Genomic DNA, 19,254 nt, shown 5'->3' with positions numbered 1-19,254 from the left:
TTTGTGATACCCTTTCTATCTATATTGGAGTCTCGACATGGTCACTACTTCCTGTTTGTTATACCCTTTCTATCTATATTGGAGTCTCGATATGGTCACTACTTCCTGTTTGTTATACCCTTTCTATCCATATTGGAGTCTCGACATGGTCACTACTTTGTGTTTGTAATACCCTTTCTATCTATATTGGAGTCTCGACATGGTCACTACTTTGTGTTTGTAATACCCTTTCTATCTATATTGGTGTCTCGATATGGTCACCACTCCCTGTATGTAATACCCTTTCTATCTGCTGCTTCATCTTTGGCAATTTTCTGTTTGTGTATTTGTAGGAGGAGTATATTCTGACTTTGGATAATTCAGCTCAGATCTTTAATGTATTATCGGATATTCCCGGGGACATCACGGATGCAGACGTGCTGATACAGGTATAACTAGAAATTCTTGTGTTATCGTGGGACATGTTGTCGTGTAACGTTAACAATTGGACCCATACATAAAATGCGCGCAAATATACTACTAATTATTAAATGATGGAAATGATATATTGCTACCCTCATCATTATTAAATGATGATGATAGCAATATATCATTTCTACTGTTGTGTCATGTGTTGTTCATATTTTATATTTTATGAGAACATTGTTGATTATTTCGATGCTCAGGCTGCACAGAAGGCATCCGCGTCTCTGACAGAAGTCATTCTTGACGCGCACCGGAAGAAGCACATGGCGTTTCTGATGGCGGACCTGGGAGTCGTGGTGGACAAGGAGACAGGCAAACACATTACTAAGCATGTAAGGTGGTCATGCCACATTGAACATGTATCAACACATCACACAAGCTACACTAAACATGCTAACGCTGAACAGAACATTCTGACACATTACACAAGCCACATTGAACATACAAACACATCGCACAAGCTACACTAAACATGCCAATACATCACTAAGCATGTAAGGTCATGCCACATTAAACATATATCAACACATCACACAAGCTACACTAAACAAGCCAACACATTACTAAGCATGTTATTTCATGCCACATTAAACATATATCAACACATCACACAAGCTACACTACACATGCCAACACAACACAACACAACAAGATATATCAACACATCACACAAGCTACACTTAACATGCCAGTACATCCCTAAGCATGTAAGGTCATGCCATATTGAACATATATCAACACATGACACAAGCTACACTAAACGTGCCAATACATCACTAAGCAAGTAAGGTCATGCCACATTGAACATATATCAACACATCACACAAGCTACACTAAACATGCTAATACATCACTAAGCAAGTAAGGTCATGCCACATTGAACATATATCAACACATCACACAAGCTACACTTAACATGCCAACACATTACACAAGCTACACTAAACATGCCAACACATTACACAAGCTACACGGATTATGCCAACAAATTACTTAGTATATCGGTTCATAACACAAGCTACACTAAACATGCCAACACATTACACAAGCTACACTAAACATGCCAATACATCACACTCTGACTGGTTACCAAAATTTCCTGCCAAAAATGTTTCTTTGTCTTTGTATTATTGCTGCTTATTATTTCTGGTATCATTGGCTAACAATTAGTATTCACACTCTGACTGGTTACCGAAATTTCCTGCCAAAAATGTTTCTTTGTCTTTGTATTATTGCTGCTAATTATTTCTGGTGTCAGTGGCTAACTAGAATTTGGATATTCGCATTTATTAGCAGCAAGTACAGCGGAGACAGCTTGGATCCAACAGATCGTTCTTCAACCTGATCTTCGGTGAGCTTCTAACTTCTTCTTTGTAAAAGAGCTTCCCGTAATGCGCAAAACATTGCTTGCGGGGTCCTCTGGTTAATTTAAATTAGAATCTTCCCATATGCTTCATTTAGCCACTCAGAGGTTAAAGAAACTCAAGATCGGACTCAAGACTTAAATGCTTTTTATTTTTGTTATTCAGGTAAAAGTAATTTTAGTTTGGAAAAAGCAAAGAACATCAAGCAGACAGGTAATAATGTTTGACAATCTCATAACGTTTTAATTTTGCTTTTATGGTCGCATAATATTCAACCAGGTAAAGCTGTGGGTAGGGTCAGTCACATTATTGGTGGATGCAGATAGGTCTATTCCCTTTATGACAAACTGACAGTCTTTATTTCTATATTTGATAGAATTTGTGGCGGATCTACGAGAGGCCATCATGCATATTGCTAGACATTTCGACGCCATTGACCCCAAGAAGGTAATGCAACAGTGAGAATATTGCACCAATCATTGACTTAACGCAACCCTTACACGGCATAACGTTACCGCTAACTACCATGACGTCACATCCCTTACTTGGCATGACGTCACTTTCCTAACTTGGCATGACGTAACCCCCTATCTGACTCCGCTTTTTTGCATGACGTCACTTTTCTAACTTGGTATGACGTCACTCGCATTATTTGTTTGTTAGGGACTGGAAGTGGATTACTCACTAGAAGGGCACACGCGCGACCACGAGCGCTTCATTAACGTGGCAAGGTAAGAACATGCGATTTAACGCAATCACGCGCGACCACGAGCGCTTCATTAACATGACAAGGTAAGGACATGCGATTTAACGCAATCACGCGCGACCACGAGCGCTTCTCTAACGTGGCAAGGTAAGGACATGCGATTCAACGCAATCACGCGCGACCACGAGCGCTTCTCTAACGTGGCAAGGTAAGGACATGCGATTCAACGCAATCACGCGCGACCACGAGCGCTTCATTAACATGACAAGGTAAGGACATGCGATTTAACGCAATCACGCGCGACCACGAGCGCTTCATTAACATGACAAGGTAAGGACATGCGATTTAACGCAATCACGCGCGACCACGAGCGCTTCGTTAACATGACAAGGTAAGGACATGCGATTTAACGCAATCACGCGCGACCACGAGCGCTTCGTTAACATGACAAGGTAAGGACATGCGATATAACGCGACCACGAGCGCATTATTAACGTGGCCGGGTGAGGACATGCGATTTAACGCAATCACAAACGCTTCATTAACATGGTCGGGTGAGGATTTAACGCGGCCACTTTCGTGATACGCAATATGCGATTCTTTGTTAATTTGTTAAAGAAAAGTCTGTCTATTTGTCTATTTTCTTATTCATTGAGATCGCACTACCAAACATCACCTGTTCCATCTGAGGCGAAGCCACCTTAACATCTTTTTTTTTAAACATTTGATGTATTTTGTAGGAATCGTCGGCGGCGAGCAAAGGCTCTTCTCGACTTCGAGCGACATGACGATGATGAACTTGGCTTCCGTAAAAACGATATCATAACAGTGAGTAAACAATTCTAACCAACTCCATTTTTATCCACCATCCATATCAACATCGTCATAATCGTTAGCGGCATTATAAGGATTACCGACATGCAGGAAACACATGACGTGACGCTTTAAATAAGCCCATTTCGCATCGAATAAGGCGGAGAATTTACTCAGTAACTTATAGCAAACAAAATATCAAGTGCGACTTTTTTTTTAATGTATGCGACTTTTTGTAAAGTGTCATTGAAATTTGAGCTTTTCGTCCCTGAACTGATACACAGGGCAACAATGATGATCAAGGAAAAATTATCTTAAAAAGCCGAAATCTGGTTATGTGAACTTCGGCCTCACGGTATTTGTGTTTTGAAAATAAGTCCGTAATACAAGGAACCTATAGCCATTGTAAGAAATTGTGTCTTCTCTCTTTCTATCTGGAATTGCGCGTTTTCCAGGTTTTTCCGTCATGCCAGGATTACCGGATTATTATGATTATTCTCATCATCCTCGTCTTGATCATCGGAATTTTACCACCTCTGTTTATAAGTGCAGTGCGGTTTTGGTAACGCGTGTCTTGTTGTAATAGATCATCTCACAGAAGGACGAGCACTGTTGGGTGGGCGAGCTCAACGGATTACGAGGTACGTTACAGAATGTCGACCAACTTTTCTTTTGTTATTGTTTATCATTGAAAAAACAGCAGTTCATTCACAAGGAAACTTCAAAATAACAATCTACGAATGAAGTCCGTTATGTTATTGACGATATTTGATTGAAAACATGTTGGTTACCCGCTTGAATTAGCCGATGGAAATGGATGCTTTTTGTGACTCGGCATTGAACAGGAACATGAAATGGCGGCGAGAACGGAGAACAAATACAAAATGCAGACATTTCTGTCCATTTGTATGTCTTTGTCAATTGAACCGAAGTATCACTCAATGAATAATAGATAACTTTTGTACTCGATGATATTTATATCTCCTTCAAACTCGATCCTAGATTGCACTCTTTGCTTTTCCAGGGTGGTTCCCGGCTAAGTTTGTACAGATCTTAGATGAGCGCAGTAAAGAGGTGAGCCTGCCCCCAAGCTTTGCCTCTCAGCATTACCACAAATCACGCATTTACTGTCGAATCCGTTGTATCGCGACCCGCGTTTTCAAAACACGATTGTTTTGGTTTTCTGTTCCGTCAGTAAAACCATTCTGAGCCAATCAAAGTCTCGCTTTGTGCACTTACCTGGCTATCCTCTGGACGAAAACCAGACAGTGTCGCGACAGAAAGCCAGGCAACTGCACCAGGCGAGAGATAGCAAGAATCTGATTGGCTTAAAATAATTTGACTGGCGGAACAGACAATCCCAAAAGACAAAAACAAATCGATGTTTTGAAAATGCGGCGTCGCGATACAACGGATTCGACAGTAATGGATTTAATTAAAGTTGTAATATCGTCATGGGTTGGTATCATTATGGGATCTGACTTAATTTTCATCGTGTCGCTTTGCTACTGTGTTTGTATCATTGGTCAGTCACGTGGTTTGTCTTATTCCCAGTACTCCACGGCCGGCGATGACTCGGTGTCGGAGACGGTGACAGACCTTGTGCGAGGAGGGTAAGTAATCTTCCACGGCCATAGCCTCGATTACCAGCCGTTTTTGTGAGCCCGCAGTACGTCTGTTGGAAATAGATCCCAGGCTTTCGAACATACACCTATTCCAATAGACGTCGTCAGTGCAAACGGCGAATGGCAGTTCGACGATCGAAATGCGCTTAAGGCTAACAATTATTCGCCAAGATAAGCTTGATCAACAAACTCCAGTGATTTCGGAACCATACATTGAATTACCTTTATTTGCAAGAAAACTTCAAAATAACCATCCAAGATTGAAGTTTAATGCCTAAGTAAAGACATTTTATTAAAAGCATCTTTGTCACTTGCTTGAATAAGCCGATGGAAATTGATTCTTTGTCGGCTTGGTTTTTTGTGCGGGAGCGTAAAATGGTGGCGTAATTGGCCTCCTTTAAACAATAATTTGAGTGGTGCTAGCCATCTTAACAACATTTAGCTATGTTGTGTTTTTATTATTTCTCGATATTTTGTATGTGCCTCCGAGATTGAACAGATGGTTGCACGCAGTGCGGCCCCCATTACATTGTTCCTGTTCAAGTGTTAAAAATGTATTTTTTTTCTTTTCTAGCTTGTGTCCTGCACTCAAGAATATCTTCGAGCACGGCATGCGAAGGCCATCAATACTAGGGGGGCCCTGTCATCCCTGGCTCTTTATTGAAGAGGTGACCACGCAGTTGTTCACTTCTTGTCCCTTACCTGTCTTGATAGGGGAAGAAAAAATCTAAAATGTCGTCCGTTTGTTGACCATTCAGATTGCTCCTTTACGAAAATGTGTTAAGATTTGGAAGACACAATGGGTTTGATTGTGTGAGTCGATCAGACAGCATGCTCCCGTATTAGAATGATTAAAATACAATTTTGTCTGAAAGTAAAAGTTTTTGAAAATCTGAACTGTTATTGGAGCTATCTGTTTAGATTGTTCTCTTTAGAAATGTGTTAGTAGAGTATGAGGGGGTTCTCTTTAGAATCGGGTGTGTAGAAAATCTATAATAGAGATACCTATCTGTTTTTTTTAAACAGAAAAACGATATTGAATGTGATTTTGTGATATGATGTTTCCAGGCAAGTCAGCGTGAGGTCGAGCGAGATTTCCAGTCCGTCTACTCCAGGCTTGTGTTGTGCAAGACGTTTAGGTCAGAAAACCTCAGATTGTCATGGAAGTGGTCATCTCGATATTAGACATCCTAACGAATACTTCCTTACAGACACTGTCCTAACATTCTTTAACACCAGACTTAACACCCCTGTCCTAACATTCGTCAACACCAGACTTTACACCCTTTTCCTAACATTTGTCATCACCAGACTTAACACCCCTGTCCTAACATTCGTCAACACCAGACTTGACACCCCGGTCCTAACATTAATCAACACCAGACTTGACACCCCTTTCCTAACATTCATCACCACCAGACTTGACACCCCGGTCGTAACATTCGTCAACACCAGACTTGACACCCCCGTCCTAACATTCGTCAACACCAGACTTGACACCCCGGTCCTAACATTCGTCAACACCAGACTTGACACCCCGGTCCTAACATTCGTCAACACCAGACTTAACACCCCTTTCCTAACATTCGTCAACACCAGACTTGACACCCCGGTCCTAACATTCGTCAACACCAGACTTGACACCCCTTTCCTAACATTCGTCAACACCAGACCTCTTTCCTAATATATACCAACACCAGAATTGACACCCCTCATCATCCTATATCCTAACACCTATTCTCATCTTCATCAGACTTGACGAGGACGGCAAGGTCCTTTCTCCTGAGGAAATTCTCTACAGGGTAAGGCAATGGCGATGACATGAAACACGATAATGATCGTGATGATGGTGATGGTAAAGGGGATCGGCAATGGCGATAGTAAGGATGACGTTGATGATGATGATGCCTATGGTTTTGGTTATTCTGTTGAATATGATTAAAATGGTGGTGTTTTCCAGGCTGTGCAGTCTATCAACATGAGCCATGATGCGGCCAGTGCACAAATGGACGTCAAGGTATGTCTACCGTTATTGCTTCTACCGTTTTGTTTTTGTCTTGGTATACAACTATTTAAAATAAGGTTGCACCCTGTAGAATCTGTGCATCTTGTGCTGAATCCTTGCTTATTCACGTGATACCCATGAAGCATCGCGGGTTATGACACGTGGATTCTCGAGTGTAACCTATTTTGAAATAGGTGTAAAACATCATATTGTTAAAAGCAGTTTTAATATTACGACTTATTTTGTTGCTGTTTAAGTTATTTTTGTTTTTGGCTGGCGATATTGGTAGTTTTGGTGCTTTTTATCGTAATTGATACCTAATTGTCTTGCATGACGATCCTTTTGTTTTCCAGTTCCGGTCGCTGGTTTGCTACGGCTTAAAGTAAGTTGAGCTCCCCCGTACTTGTCCAATACTCTGACAAATGGATGCATGACATCGTTCCCTTCAATTGTTTTCCCTCGTTCTCCATAGCCGTAGCAGGCTTCGAATTATTGGGGGGGGGGGGGGGGGGATGATACAGAAACAGTAAGAAAACAATGAGGGCCACAGTCACGCCCCTACTGGTCATTTTCTTTTTTGAAAATATTGGGGGGGGAGGGGCACGTGCCCCCACTCCCCACCCCCTGCTACGGCCCTGTTCTCTAATACGCTCCAGTAGCCTTGGTTGTTTCAGAGATTGCAATGCATAAATTTGTTATTTGGCAACTCTCAGATCCCCTTCTCCCCTGCTGTTTTATAATCTTTACAACGCTAACTTTTCCCCAGTACTCTAGCTGATCCCAGCCTTGCTTGTCTTGTAGCGAACAATGTCTTCACCTCTGGCTGGAGTCGCTTTGCGCATGTGAGGACACAGTCGCAAAATGGTAAAATTCTTACTTAGATCCAAACATAGCACTATTTACAACTCTAGATTGTTATCACTTTGATTGGCCCTATGCTATATTTTGCGGGTCAGAATTACATTTGCAAATAACAATCTTTCAAGAATAAAATGATGATTATTCTGAACAATGTCTCAACAAGTCTCAGTGCCGCATTCTCGCCTCTGATTCGTCAGAAGACAATAAACATTCCACACTGTATATTTTAGGTGTTCACGGTTTTACTGGTTGTGGTGTAAATGGTCCTTGTTCTCCCTGTGTTTAGGTACCACCCCTGGTCGTTTCTTCGAAGTCCTGGATGGATACAGATCAAGTGTGAACTCAGGTCAGGAGATAATTACAACCTTAATATGACATGTTACAGAATGCTGACTGTATAGTTTCAAGCCCAAAGTGTAAATTATATAAGATCGGCTTAAAGCGTTTGCTTCGTATCGCAACTTTTTTATTGCATGCAAGAGGGATAGTGTATTCGGGGTCGCGTTGTAGGAAACTTGGCCTTCGACTCACTTTGCTTTATTCTCTTTGCTGTATTTGTTTCTTGTAACCAGTTAAATTGCTGTTGCTGTTGTTCATTTAAGGCCTTTCTTTCCCGTTGCAGAGTTCTGGCGACATTTGCTTTTAACTTGAATGTTGAATGGGAGCTTGTTCACACATCCAAGGTACATACAGCTGTCGTATGTTCACCTATTTCAAATAATAATACACCAAAAACTGGAATTCGACTCTGCCAAATTTTCTGCCCTGAAGAAATCTTATTAAAGACGAAAATTTGGCAGAGTCGAATTCCAGTTTTTGGTGTATTGTATTCATTCTTCTGGTTCACGAACACGACTATCTGGGATTTTTGTATTTATTCCTGTTTCAAATAAGGTGTTGCATTCGGGAATCCATGTGTCGTAACCCGCTGTGGTTCGTGGGTTACATATAACTTTGCTGAATCCTGGTCTCTGAAAGCCGTGAGAATGTTTATAGGCACATACAAAAGAATGCTCACACAGCTTTCTAAACCTGTATTTCCCTTATTTACACACTTTTGCCCATGGTGGTTAGGACAGACTGATTCTCTAAGTGAAACCTTATTCTAAATAGGTCTATGTATATTTGTTTGTATTGTTGAGTTGGTATTTGTTGTGCTTTTGATCTTGCTTCTTTTGGATATAGGATATAATAAAAGTAAGCTAACTTATACATCTGTTAAATCTCGATAAGATAAGTGTTTGTCCTTGCTTTGGCCTGGAAATACTCGGGGGGAGGGGCACGCCCCTCTTTTTTTCTTTATAAATTTAGATAAAAACTGGGGGACACGCCCCATCCCACCCACCCCGGTCTCTATGGTCCTGCTTTGCCTCTCTAACTCTTCTCTCGAACTCAGGTCGTGGAAGCTCTGAAAGAAGACAAGTCCTTGCAGGTTAGATGGGCAACGACTTGTTACTTTGAGCATGCGCTCTCAGGGTGGTCTCTGTTTTGGCCACCAACTATCCAACTACACAGCCTTGTGTTTTCAATGGAGCTTAGATGTTTTCTCATTCAGAGCTGCTTTTCGCTGCTTGTGATAGTAACACCTAACATAATACCCTGCCTCACTTTCGCTCTGTTTCTAGCTCTGTTTCTTTTATTTTGATTTGTTTTACTAACTTTTTATTTTTGTTTATTTATTTTCCCTACTGGTGTCTACGAAGGAGGTGAGTTATGTTTTCGCATTCGTAACTGGGCACGTGACACTATCATGCGATGCCATTATCTTGCGCGTGACACTATCATGCGATGCCATTATCTTGCACGTGACATTATCATGCGATGCCATTATCTTGCGCGTGACACTATCATGCGATGCCATTAGCTTGCGCGTGACACTATCATTTGATGCCATTATCTTGCACGTGACATTATCATGCGATGCCATTAGCTTGCGCGTGACACTATCATCCGATGTCATATACTTGCACGTGACATTATCATGCGATGCCATTAGCTTGCGCGTGACACTATCATTTGATGCCATTATCTTGCACGTGACATTATCATGCGATGCCATTAGCTTGCGCGTGACACTATCATCCGATGTCATATACTTGCACGTGACATTATCATGCGATGCCATTAGCTTGCACGTGACATTATCATCCGATGTCATATACTTGCACGTGACATTATCATGCGATGCCATTAGCTTGCACGTGACATTATCATCCGATGTCATATACTTGCACGTGACATTATCATGCGATGCCATTAGCTTGCACGTGACATTATCATGCGATGCCATTAGCATTGTTTTGATGAGTTTTAAACCCAAGCGTTGCATGTTTTCAGGTAACACAGCCGATGAAAGATGGCGTGCGCGATATGTTGGTCAAGCATCACCTCTTCAGTTGGGATCTCTAGCGGACCTGAAGCAATAATAACTATTTATAATTAATAATTGAATAATCGAAAGATTACTAAATAATATGAAGGACTTCAGATAAGCGATAAGACATGGAAAATTATGATCAAATCATATGCTTCTACCCTACTTGGGCAGAGCAAACATATGTATATCCTAACTGCACTAGATTGTTCCCACATTATTTTTTTGTGCCAACGTAAACAAATTGCTTTAAGGACTTTTTTTTCCATGTGTTTCTGCTTTTCTAGTCCTCACGAAAGAAGGGTGTAAAATGCCCATACGTTGTAATTATGACTATGTCATTCGGCTGTGAATAGCCGTATCTCCTTTCAAGTAATGAATGTAGGGTCTATGTTAACGGAGTTAAGGTGTCCAAGGCGACAGATTTTTGCTTGTTATCTTAAGCTTTTTTTGTTGTTATTATTGTTGTTGCTCCCGTTCCATCTGGTAATAAGCGCTTGTTCGAGTAAAAGAAGAGCTTTGCCAACCATTGTTTGGTCAACATTTTCCGTCTTTTTTTCTTCTATAAACGAAAGCTTGTGTCACGAAAATGCATGTATCTGTACATGTTCGGAGGCTTAGCGGCTTTTCTTGGCCTAGGTTTTCTCTATCGTGCTATGGGGGAGGGGAGCACAACACTTCATAAACTCGTTCCAATGTGTGATGTTCTAAAGCATGTGATTATTTACACAAATTTCCGACAAGGATGAAAGCCCTGAGTCAACGATCGTAAATAGTTCTATAATTCAGGGTTATGGGTGTAATGGTTTTAAGGCCGATTTAGACAGCACGATTTAGTTGTATGCGGCGCCTCTAAAACTTGAGTCGTGGATTGTAATCAACCTACGACTCCACTGCGATGCTCGACTATGAAAGTCTTAGTGCATAATTTAACATGTAGACAGGTCGCATACGACTAAATCGTTCCGTCTAAATCGGCTTTTACATATATTGTATTTAAATTTTCAATGATGAGCCATCTAGCCTTGTTCACACTAGTAAACACTGGTAAAGCATATCTAGAAAACATTTAAACGTACTTGAGATGGCAGGGAATCAAATTGATCAATATTATTGGGGTTGGGATCTGAAAGTAAATTCGTTGTAGATAAATAAGTATTTTAATACTGACTGAAATAAGACGCCATATGGAGTTTATAGAAAAATATTTTAGTCACATTATAAATTTATCTCTAAATATGATAGAATTGCAAATAGAACGTCCACGTATTGTTATAGATCCTGAGATATATTTCCATTATTTAATTACCTTTGGTCCCTCCATTGGCTGTAAATTGAAATCAAATACCGGTGGAACACTAATTGTTAGTCAATACGTAACCAAGAAGGGTTATCCAAAATTACCAAAGAGAAATAAAACATTGTTTCAATATATTTTGTTTTTACGTCGGTAGTTGTTTTACCCATTAAGTTGAACATCCTTTAACAAATCTGATAAAGACTGAAGGGAAAAATGCAAATAAAACAGTTCACAAAAACTTCAGCGTGGATGTGGCTTTCCTCCTTCCTCATCTTAGAAGCTGAGGCTAAGCCCTCATGAAACTGGCAACAGACGTGTAGAACCTAGAGTAGGTCAATGGCAACCTCTATTATCTAGAAAAGACTAATGAGAACCTCAAGTACCTAGAGCAGGTCTATCACGACTTAACCTCTATTACCTTGAGTAGGTCCCTGATGACTTCGTAAATCTCCAGTAAAGGTCCGTAGCCAGGGGTTTCGGAAGATCCCACACACACTCGACTGGAAGGTCCGCTCTAATGAAAGAAAATTAAGTACCACTGCGCGCTAAATGGGTAAACAAACCCCCCCCCCCCCCCCCCCGCTCAAAATCCTGGCTACGGGCTTGTAATACCTAGAGTAGGTCCCTGACGATTTACGAGAACCTCTAGTACCTACAATACATTGTGTGTAAATTGGAAAAGACTGTGTAAATTGGAAAAGACTGTGTGTAAATTGGATAAGAAATTGTGTGTAAACTGGATAAGACATTGTGTGTAAATTGAACAAGACATTGTGTGTAAATTGAACAAGACATTGTGTGTAAACTGGAAAGGACGTGTGTAAATTGGATAAGACAAAGTTTGTAATCGTTGCGGCCAAGGCGCGGACACATTAAACAAGATGACCACCGCGATCACGAACTTTGGGTTTTCTCTGATAAAACACCATCAAACGAACGCCTGCAAGCAGGCATATCTAGAGATGTTTTGTTGGGTTTAAAACATTTATTTACAATTTTGTCGATTTGAAAAGACATTTCCATCTTATTGCTATGATGTGATTTCGAAGATTAACCTAGATCCCTGAGAATCCGGATCTGCTGATATTCATGTAAGTTCTATTTACATATGAAGTTTGGAAATTGCAGCACATTTCTATGCCTTTACAGGGCTTATAGGAGCAAAACGGTTAACGTGAATAAAACAAAATATTGCCAGAGCGAGTCTGTATTGAGCTTGCAAAAGTCACTATGACTCCCGTTAACTATTCATGGCATTGTTACCAAATCTTGATCTGTGTTTCGGGCATGACTCCTTTGATATTCCTTGATACGAAACAGGACGGAGAGAATATTTAGCAGAGAAGGGCTGATGAGTTAGTTTTGCTTTGCACATTAGACAAGACGATTGTTTGGTCCCCAAGATACGGCATTATCTAAACATGTCTAAAGTGTGCGCTTCCTGTGGAACCTTCAACGTCCCCCAACACGTGGATCCGCAACGCATAGACATTACACACTTACATGGACCGATACAAGTACAGTACAGAATTCTGCACGTTTTTTTTTTTGCGCTTTAAACGTTTGCTGCTAGGGGGATTTGTCGTAGAATAAATTCATAATGATCTGGTTTGATTCTGTTTTTTTTTTCGATGTAGGCCCGGCTCAATGCGAAACATGATATTGACGAAACAGGATAATGCAGTATTAGCATGGCTCCTAGGAACAAGACGAAATATACTTTCACTGCGTCATTTTCTAATATCCCAGGTGCAATTCACGAAATTGATACCATTGATAGTATTCTTATTTGCCACAGACAGTAGCTACCGAACCCTGCGTCGTTTAGCGGTCCGTTTTACTTTGCCGTATCCTTTCCCGTACCATCCAGGACATGGTCCATTAACATTATCTCCATCGTGGGATTCCGGGGAATCCTGCCTCTGTTCCGAGTCCATGTTTTCCTCGTCTTCAGATTTTAATTCTTGTTTCATACTCTGTGGGTCGCACGCGGGTACACCTGAATTTGAGGAGCCCTGTCCAATGGTCAGTGATTTAGTGGTATGCGTATCGTTCTCGTCGGGGCTTAAAGGCGTGGCCAAGGCAAATAATGGATCTTTCGATCTGCAAAGCAAAAAAAAAAAAAAAAAATTACCAAATTGTTAAGATAAATGAAAAAGCCTTTAGTATTTGGTTAGTTTTTTTTTTCAGTCAGCAGTCACTTTTACATGCCTTTTGTATTCAGGAATTTCTAGTCCAAGTTTCTCCATGACTCTCTTCATAACATTGTCACATCGGGCTGAAAGGGAAAATATGGGAATTTACTGACAAGAATATCCTGAATGCTACGTTGGAACTCACAATGACAGCACGGATATTGGGCGGCACGTGTTGGTATGGGGGGTGTGGTAATACGTTGGAGCTCACAATAACAGCACTGATGTTTGGCGGCACGTGTTTGTATGGGTGGTGTGGGTGCGGTTATGGGTGACATAGTTATTTGGTATGTTTATGGATGGCACGGTTATTTGATATCGTTACAGGTGGCATGGTTATTTGGTATGTTTATCGGTGACATGTTTCTTTGGTATGGTTACGGGTGCCATGGTTATTTGGTATGGTTACAGGTGACATGTTTATTTGGTATGGTTATGCGTGACATGGTTATTTGGTATGGTTATGGTTGACATGGTTATCTGGTATGGTTATGGGTTACATGGTTATCTGGTATGGTTATGGGTGACATGTTTATTTGGTATGGTTAGGGGTGACATGGTTATTTGGTATGGTTATGAGTGACATGGCTATTTGGTATGGTTATGGGTGGCATGGTTATTTGGTATGGTTTTGCGCTACATGGATATTTGGTATGGTTATGGGTGATATGGTTATCTAGTATTGTTATTGTTGACAAGGTTATTTGGTATGGTTACGGGTGACATGTTTATTTGGTATGGTTATGGGTGACATTGTTATTTGGAATGGTTTTGGGTGGCATGGTTATTTGTTAAAGTTATGGTTGACATGGTTATCTAGTATGGTTACGGTTGACATGGTTATTTGGTATGTTTATGGGTGACATGTTTATTTTGTATGGTTACAGGTGACAAGGTTTTTTGGTATGGTTATGGATGTCATGGCTATTTGGTATGGTTATAGGAGGCATGGTAATTTGGTGGTATAGTTATTTGGTATGCTTATGGGTGCCATGATTATTCGGTATGGTTATGGGTGGTATGGTTATTTGGTATGGTTATGGGTGGAATGGTTATCAAGTATGGTTATGGATGTCATGGTTATACATACAGTAGGTGTGGTTATGGGTGACATGGTTATATATACAGTAGGTGTGGTTATGGGTGACATGGTTATATATACAGTAGGTGTGGTTATGGGTGACATGGTAATACATACAGTAGGTGTGGTTATGGATGACATGGTTATACATACAGTAGGTGTGGTTATGGGTGGTGTATTGGGTATTGTCATGGGTGGCATGGCTATGGGTAAGGGTAGTGTGGCAATGAGTGGTGTTTATGGGTATTTATACCAAATCCTTCAATTGGAAGAAGGTCTTTTAGGGCTACAGAAGTTTTATTAGATGTGACCAGCTGGAACACAAAAGCTGTTTTGAAATCCACTGAGTGTTTTGATTGCTGATCGACACAAAAATCTCTTTGTCATGGTAAGTCATAAGGTTTTTCTTGGAAATCATTATTGCATTAAATGAAGCATATACTGAAGCATCTCTGTAATAAATAAACAAGAAATTCCAATAGTAGCCATCCATCTCTCTTTTGTGCGCTCTACATGTCAGTACTTACCGTGAATCTTGAGTGATGCACTTTCATCTTTTGGTGTCCACTGGAAAAAAAAAAATACCAGTCTCACATACATGCTGTTCCATATTATAAAATATCAGTCTTAATTCAAACAGTAGAGTTTGTAGAAACGAATCCTTCTGATAAAATAAAACTCACTTGTAAATTGACAATAAACAGCTTTGGCCTGCGGTGCTTGACTCGATTCATCCCCCATAATGCATGATATCTTTTCAAGACCTGTGATAATTTCAGCAAAAATCCCCTGTTTTTACTGTGATAGTGATAATAATGTGATGTGATATCGATGATGATGTGATAGTAACAAGTTTCATGCCGGGCATGCAAAAATTGCCACACAAAATTAATCATTTCAAAAGAAATCACTAGCGATTGGTGTCCCTGGGAAAGCAAAATCCAACAATTTGATAATATTGATTCTGGTAAGTCAATGAAACTGTTGTACCATTTACTGATACCAAGCACCAAGGTATAGAGAGAATGTCTTTACTCTATATAGGAGGGATTGGAACCCGCTAGCTATGTGCTAGAACACATCGAACCTTAAGTCTGGTTTCAATATACTGTAGTTTGTAACAGTTGTAATGGTTGCAACAGTCGTCTAGGGTTTGCAATGAGGTGAACGCAAGCATTGCGAAGTTTATAGGTAATGATCTTTAGTTAAAGGCGAGCAGAATCTCGAAGGAGTAGCCTCTTCAGCTGTCGATGGTGATAGGTAATACTTTTTTGTTTACTGGCCGCAGAATTCTGAATTCCAGCCCCTTTAACTGCCGATGGTGATAGGTAATGAAGACTGTTACAACCCTTACCACTTACAACTATATGGAAACAAGGCTTTAAGGTAGCTATTAGAATTTTTTTTCTCTTTTTTACTTGATATGATAGGATGACAGTTGTCTCACCTTCAGACTGGAGCCTAAACATAATATGCAGTCTGCAATTTTGGCCACATCAAAGGCTGCCTGCCAGTTCAATGGTTGCTCAAGACATCCTTTCTCGCCAAAATGGACGATAGTGTCCCTTAGTGGGGACCCACAGTCCGTGCAGAATCTACCAGTCTGGTGTCGGCGGACAGCCGTTCGCTCTGTCACATCGAAAAGCCTGTAGTAGATTCTATCATCTTCACATTCTGTACAGACCTTGAGAGAGGAAAGGTACCATCAATAAAACTATCGGTGAAGAGAGAAGAAGAGACATTCTTGGTGGGTACAGGAAGAACTGAGAACTTGTGGCTAAAAGAATCTAGAAAAAATGCTGAGATGTTTTAACAAGTTTTGTGATCAGGCCAATAGCAAGGATTTTGAATAGGGAGAGAGAGAGAGATGGGGTAGGGTGGTTGCACATTAAGCATAACATTTTCTTTAAGATATAATATGCATCTCCACTAATGTATCTTGCATTTGTTTTTCAAAAGTACTATCCTATTATATCACCACGATATCATCTGAAATACCCAATAGCACGGATTTGGTAATAAATCTATCACAGATGTAACATGACCTGTCTTATTAAAGACGAAAACTTGGCAGAGTGGAATACCATTTTTTATGCATTGTGTTTATTCTTCTGGTTTACAAACACGGCTATTTTGGCTTTTTGAATTGATTGCATTGCAATATTGTTTTTCAATGTACTAAGCGATTGAATAAGTCGACTCCTCTGATGCCCCCTCAGCCACAAATTTGAAGATGGGGAAAATTAGTTGGTTTCCATTCCAAACATCCAGACATTTCCAGGATGGCTTATTAGCTCACCTCAGTAAACATGTTACCATGAACCTCTGATAGTGCCTGGCTTGGCAGTCCACTCCGTATGTGTAGCCCATCGCAGTTTTGAGACACCACATGTCTGACCTATTGACCATAATAACAAAAAATCAATCATTTAGGGGGTATTTTGAAATTGAAGTTCTAATGAACCATTTGTATAAAACTAATGGTGCTACCAGCTTTTATTTTAATGCTTTGTGGGTGCTGGCTATGTGATTTATCTTATATAGGGCAATGTTATAACACTTTTTTTAAGTGTAGAACTTGTGGAACAGTGCAATTTAAATACTCAGCTTTAAGCAAATGTGGAGACTTGTAAATGTAGACTGTTCACTTATAAAGTGCAGTTGAGCCTTAGGGGCCAGCTAGGGGCCCTTGTCAAGAGATTTGTTTAATTATAAAGGTGTGACCAGTACCCCCTCCCCCCTCAGTATTTTGAGGTCTGTTCCATTCCTGCCTACGTACTCGCTTAGATCAACCTGAATATCCTCTGAGCAAAATCCTGCCTCAGAAAAAAGACCAAAAATACAACCTCAGAAAAAGAAATGTGATTTATCCAAGGGTTAACTCAGAGCGATTCAAAAATACTTTTGTCAATAGGCTTGTCTTTAAATATAGTGACATATAATTGATGTAGCGCATTTACTTATAATCGGTTTCTCCTACATTTTGTAAACTTAGACATGTTGATTTATCTAAGGCAATAAAGATTATTATTATTATTATTATTACCAGTCCTTCTTGGTACAACTTTGTAATACTCATGTGAGAGAGAGTTGGTTCTGCATCGCATAAGTTGTACGATCTGTATAGAATACAAAAGAAATAATCAAAAAATGTGCTAGGGACCAGAGAAAGCATTTTCTTTCCCGCTTGTTACTTTTTATGGCCCTTTGGCTTGCTTATTTCCTCTGGAATGTTTAATTTTTTTCTTAGAAATTGTGGGTTGTTCTAGTATATTTCACTTATGTTACTGACCTGCCAGACATCAAATTGCCATTCCCCAACATTGTTTCCCAATGCAGCCAAATGCGATTTCTTTTGTTTCAAGATTGTATTTGTTTATGGTTTTCTAGAAATTCCTGATGGCACCTATTTTAAGTTTTTTTTTCTTTTACTCCAGGTTCATTTGCAGTTGCTGTACCCCCCCCCCCCCCTCCCTCTCCCCATTTTATTTTCGCTGTTATCATCAGCGTTTCAGTTCAGTTTCCGTCCTTACAAAACTGTTCGGTGTGTAATTCATTATTTATTTATCGCTAAGAAATTTCTAGCTTACCCGAGGCGCTCTCCCTTAGCCAGTCTCGTCCATATTCCGTTAGGGCCGCTAAAGAAACGTAAACAATATATTAAACGGAATTTGACCTAAATAACGATGAAAAGTACAGCAAAAACAAACTGGTATGTTAATCATAATAATTACAAACTTAAATCAAGAATCTTACCGGTAGTCGGGAATACGAGCTGCCTAAAAGACAAAAAAAAAACATATAAGTTTCAGGATGTAGATGTAGGATTGAAGAGTACAACTTTTAACAAATAAAAATCCTTTAATAACAATTAAATGCTTACGGTACTTATTCCTGCCCCGGTGTATATGGCTAAAGTTTTCGCCTCTCGAATGGCACCAACAAGCTGACACACTTTGTCTTCAAGAATTTCTTCCGGATCCAGAACCTTAAAAAACCCAAAAAAATGTATAGATTGAAGATCTGCAGTTCCAACGCAATGACCTTGCGTATAACTAGGATAGGTAAGTATTTCATAAAATATATCTGTGTACCTCATCTAATTTCGTCTTTGCTTTGGCCTGTTTCCGGGCTCTCTCTTCGACTTGACTGACCAAAACCTCAAGTTCTTTTAGGATTTCCAAGTCGCGTTTCGACCTATCGCTGGGAGGCTTTTTAAGGATACATTTGACCAAACGGCAATTGTCCTTGTTTTCGGAAGCCTGAGCAAATTTCGTTCTCCATTCAAGTTTTTTCAGCTCTCGATCGGAAGACATCTTGGAGACCATCACGTAAACACTTCCCCGCGGCGTATCCTGGGTAATACGTGGCAACTAATCACTTCCGGTCCAAAGATAAAGTTCGCAATTTTAGCTTCATTGATCCTGATATCAGGAATGGTCTCGAAATTACAAATGAAGAAAAA

The 19,254-nt window shown here is 40.2% G+C and overlaps 2 protein-coding genes across 9 annotated transcripts in view; one reads left to right on the top strand and one right to left on the bottom strand.

Moving 5' to 3' along the window:
• LOC5506391 (small G protein signaling modulator 3 homolog) overlaps window positions 1-11,647 on the top strand; it is a 38,336-nt gene extending 26,689 nt beyond the window's left edge. For 5 of the 8 annotated variants that reach the window (XM_048719824.1, XM_048719826.1, XM_048719823.1 and 2 more), the window contains exons 11-31: window positions 333-428; window positions 666-797; window positions 1,759-1,816; window positions 1,995-2,042; window positions 2,206-2,276; window positions 2,493-2,560; window positions 3,276-3,363; window positions 3,935-3,989; window positions 4,373-4,422; window positions 4,903-4,961; window positions 5,548-5,641; window positions 6,042-6,112; window positions 6,727-6,775; window positions 6,934-6,990; window positions 7,332-7,360; window positions 7,780-7,842; window positions 8,126-8,185; window positions 8,462-8,522; window positions 9,236-9,271; window positions 9,531-9,545; window positions 10,177-11,647. In XM_048719824.1, the coding sequence (XP_048575781.1) occupies window positions 333-428; window positions 666-797; window positions 1,759-1,816; window positions 1,995-2,042; window positions 2,206-2,276; window positions 2,493-2,560; window positions 3,276-3,363; window positions 3,935-3,989; window positions 4,373-4,422; window positions 4,903-4,961; window positions 5,548-5,641; window positions 6,042-6,112; window positions 6,727-6,775; window positions 6,934-6,990; window positions 7,332-7,360; window positions 7,780-7,842; window positions 8,126-8,185; window positions 8,462-8,522; window positions 9,236-9,271; window positions 9,531-9,545; window positions 10,177-10,248 (1,332 nt within the window). In that variant the 3' untranslated portion in view covers window positions 10,249-11,647. Of the gene's footprint in view, window positions 1-332; window positions 429-665; window positions 798-1,758; window positions 1,817-1,994; window positions 2,043-2,205; window positions 2,277-2,492; window positions 2,561-3,275; window positions 3,364-3,934; window positions 3,990-4,372; window positions 4,423-4,902; window positions 4,962-5,547; window positions 5,642-6,041; window positions 6,113-6,726; window positions 6,776-6,933; window positions 6,991-7,331; window positions 7,361-7,779; window positions 7,843-8,125; window positions 8,186-8,461; window positions 8,524-9,235; window positions 9,272-9,530; window positions 9,546-10,174 lie in introns of all 8 variants that reach the window. The other 3 variants (XM_048719820.1, XM_048719822.1, XM_048719825.1) reach the window with 3 other exon arrangements.
• Window positions 11,648-12,483: 836 nt separating this feature from the next.
• LOC5500391 (NAD-dependent protein deacetylase sirtuin-7) lies at window positions 12,484-19,153 on the bottom strand. Its single transcript, XM_001621797.3, has 11 exons — window positions 18,884-19,153; window positions 18,673-18,777; window positions 18,546-18,568; window positions 18,380-18,427; window positions 17,836-17,908; window positions 17,089-17,187; window positions 16,237-16,473; window positions 15,473-15,553; window positions 15,317-15,356; window positions 13,725-13,791; window positions 12,484-13,616 (listed from the first exon to the last, which is right to left on the bottom strand). The coding sequence occupies exons 1-11, from the start codon at window positions 19,115-19,117 to the stop codon at window positions 13,319-13,321; spliced, it is 1,305 nt and encodes a 434-aa protein (XP_001621847.2). The 5' UTR covers window positions 19,118-19,153; the 3' UTR covers window positions 12,484-13,318.
• Between the last annotated feature and the right edge of the window lie 101 nt (window positions 19,154-19,254).

This window comes from Nematostella vectensis, chromosome 12 (assembly GCF_932526225.1).
Source record: "Nematostella vectensis chromosome 12, jaNemVect1.1, whole genome shotgun sequence".
NCBI classification, from domain to species: Eukaryota; Metazoa; Cnidaria; class Anthozoa; order Actiniaria; family Edwardsiidae; genus Nematostella; species Nematostella vectensis.
This window is presented reverse-complemented; position numbering and strand designations above follow the sequence as displayed.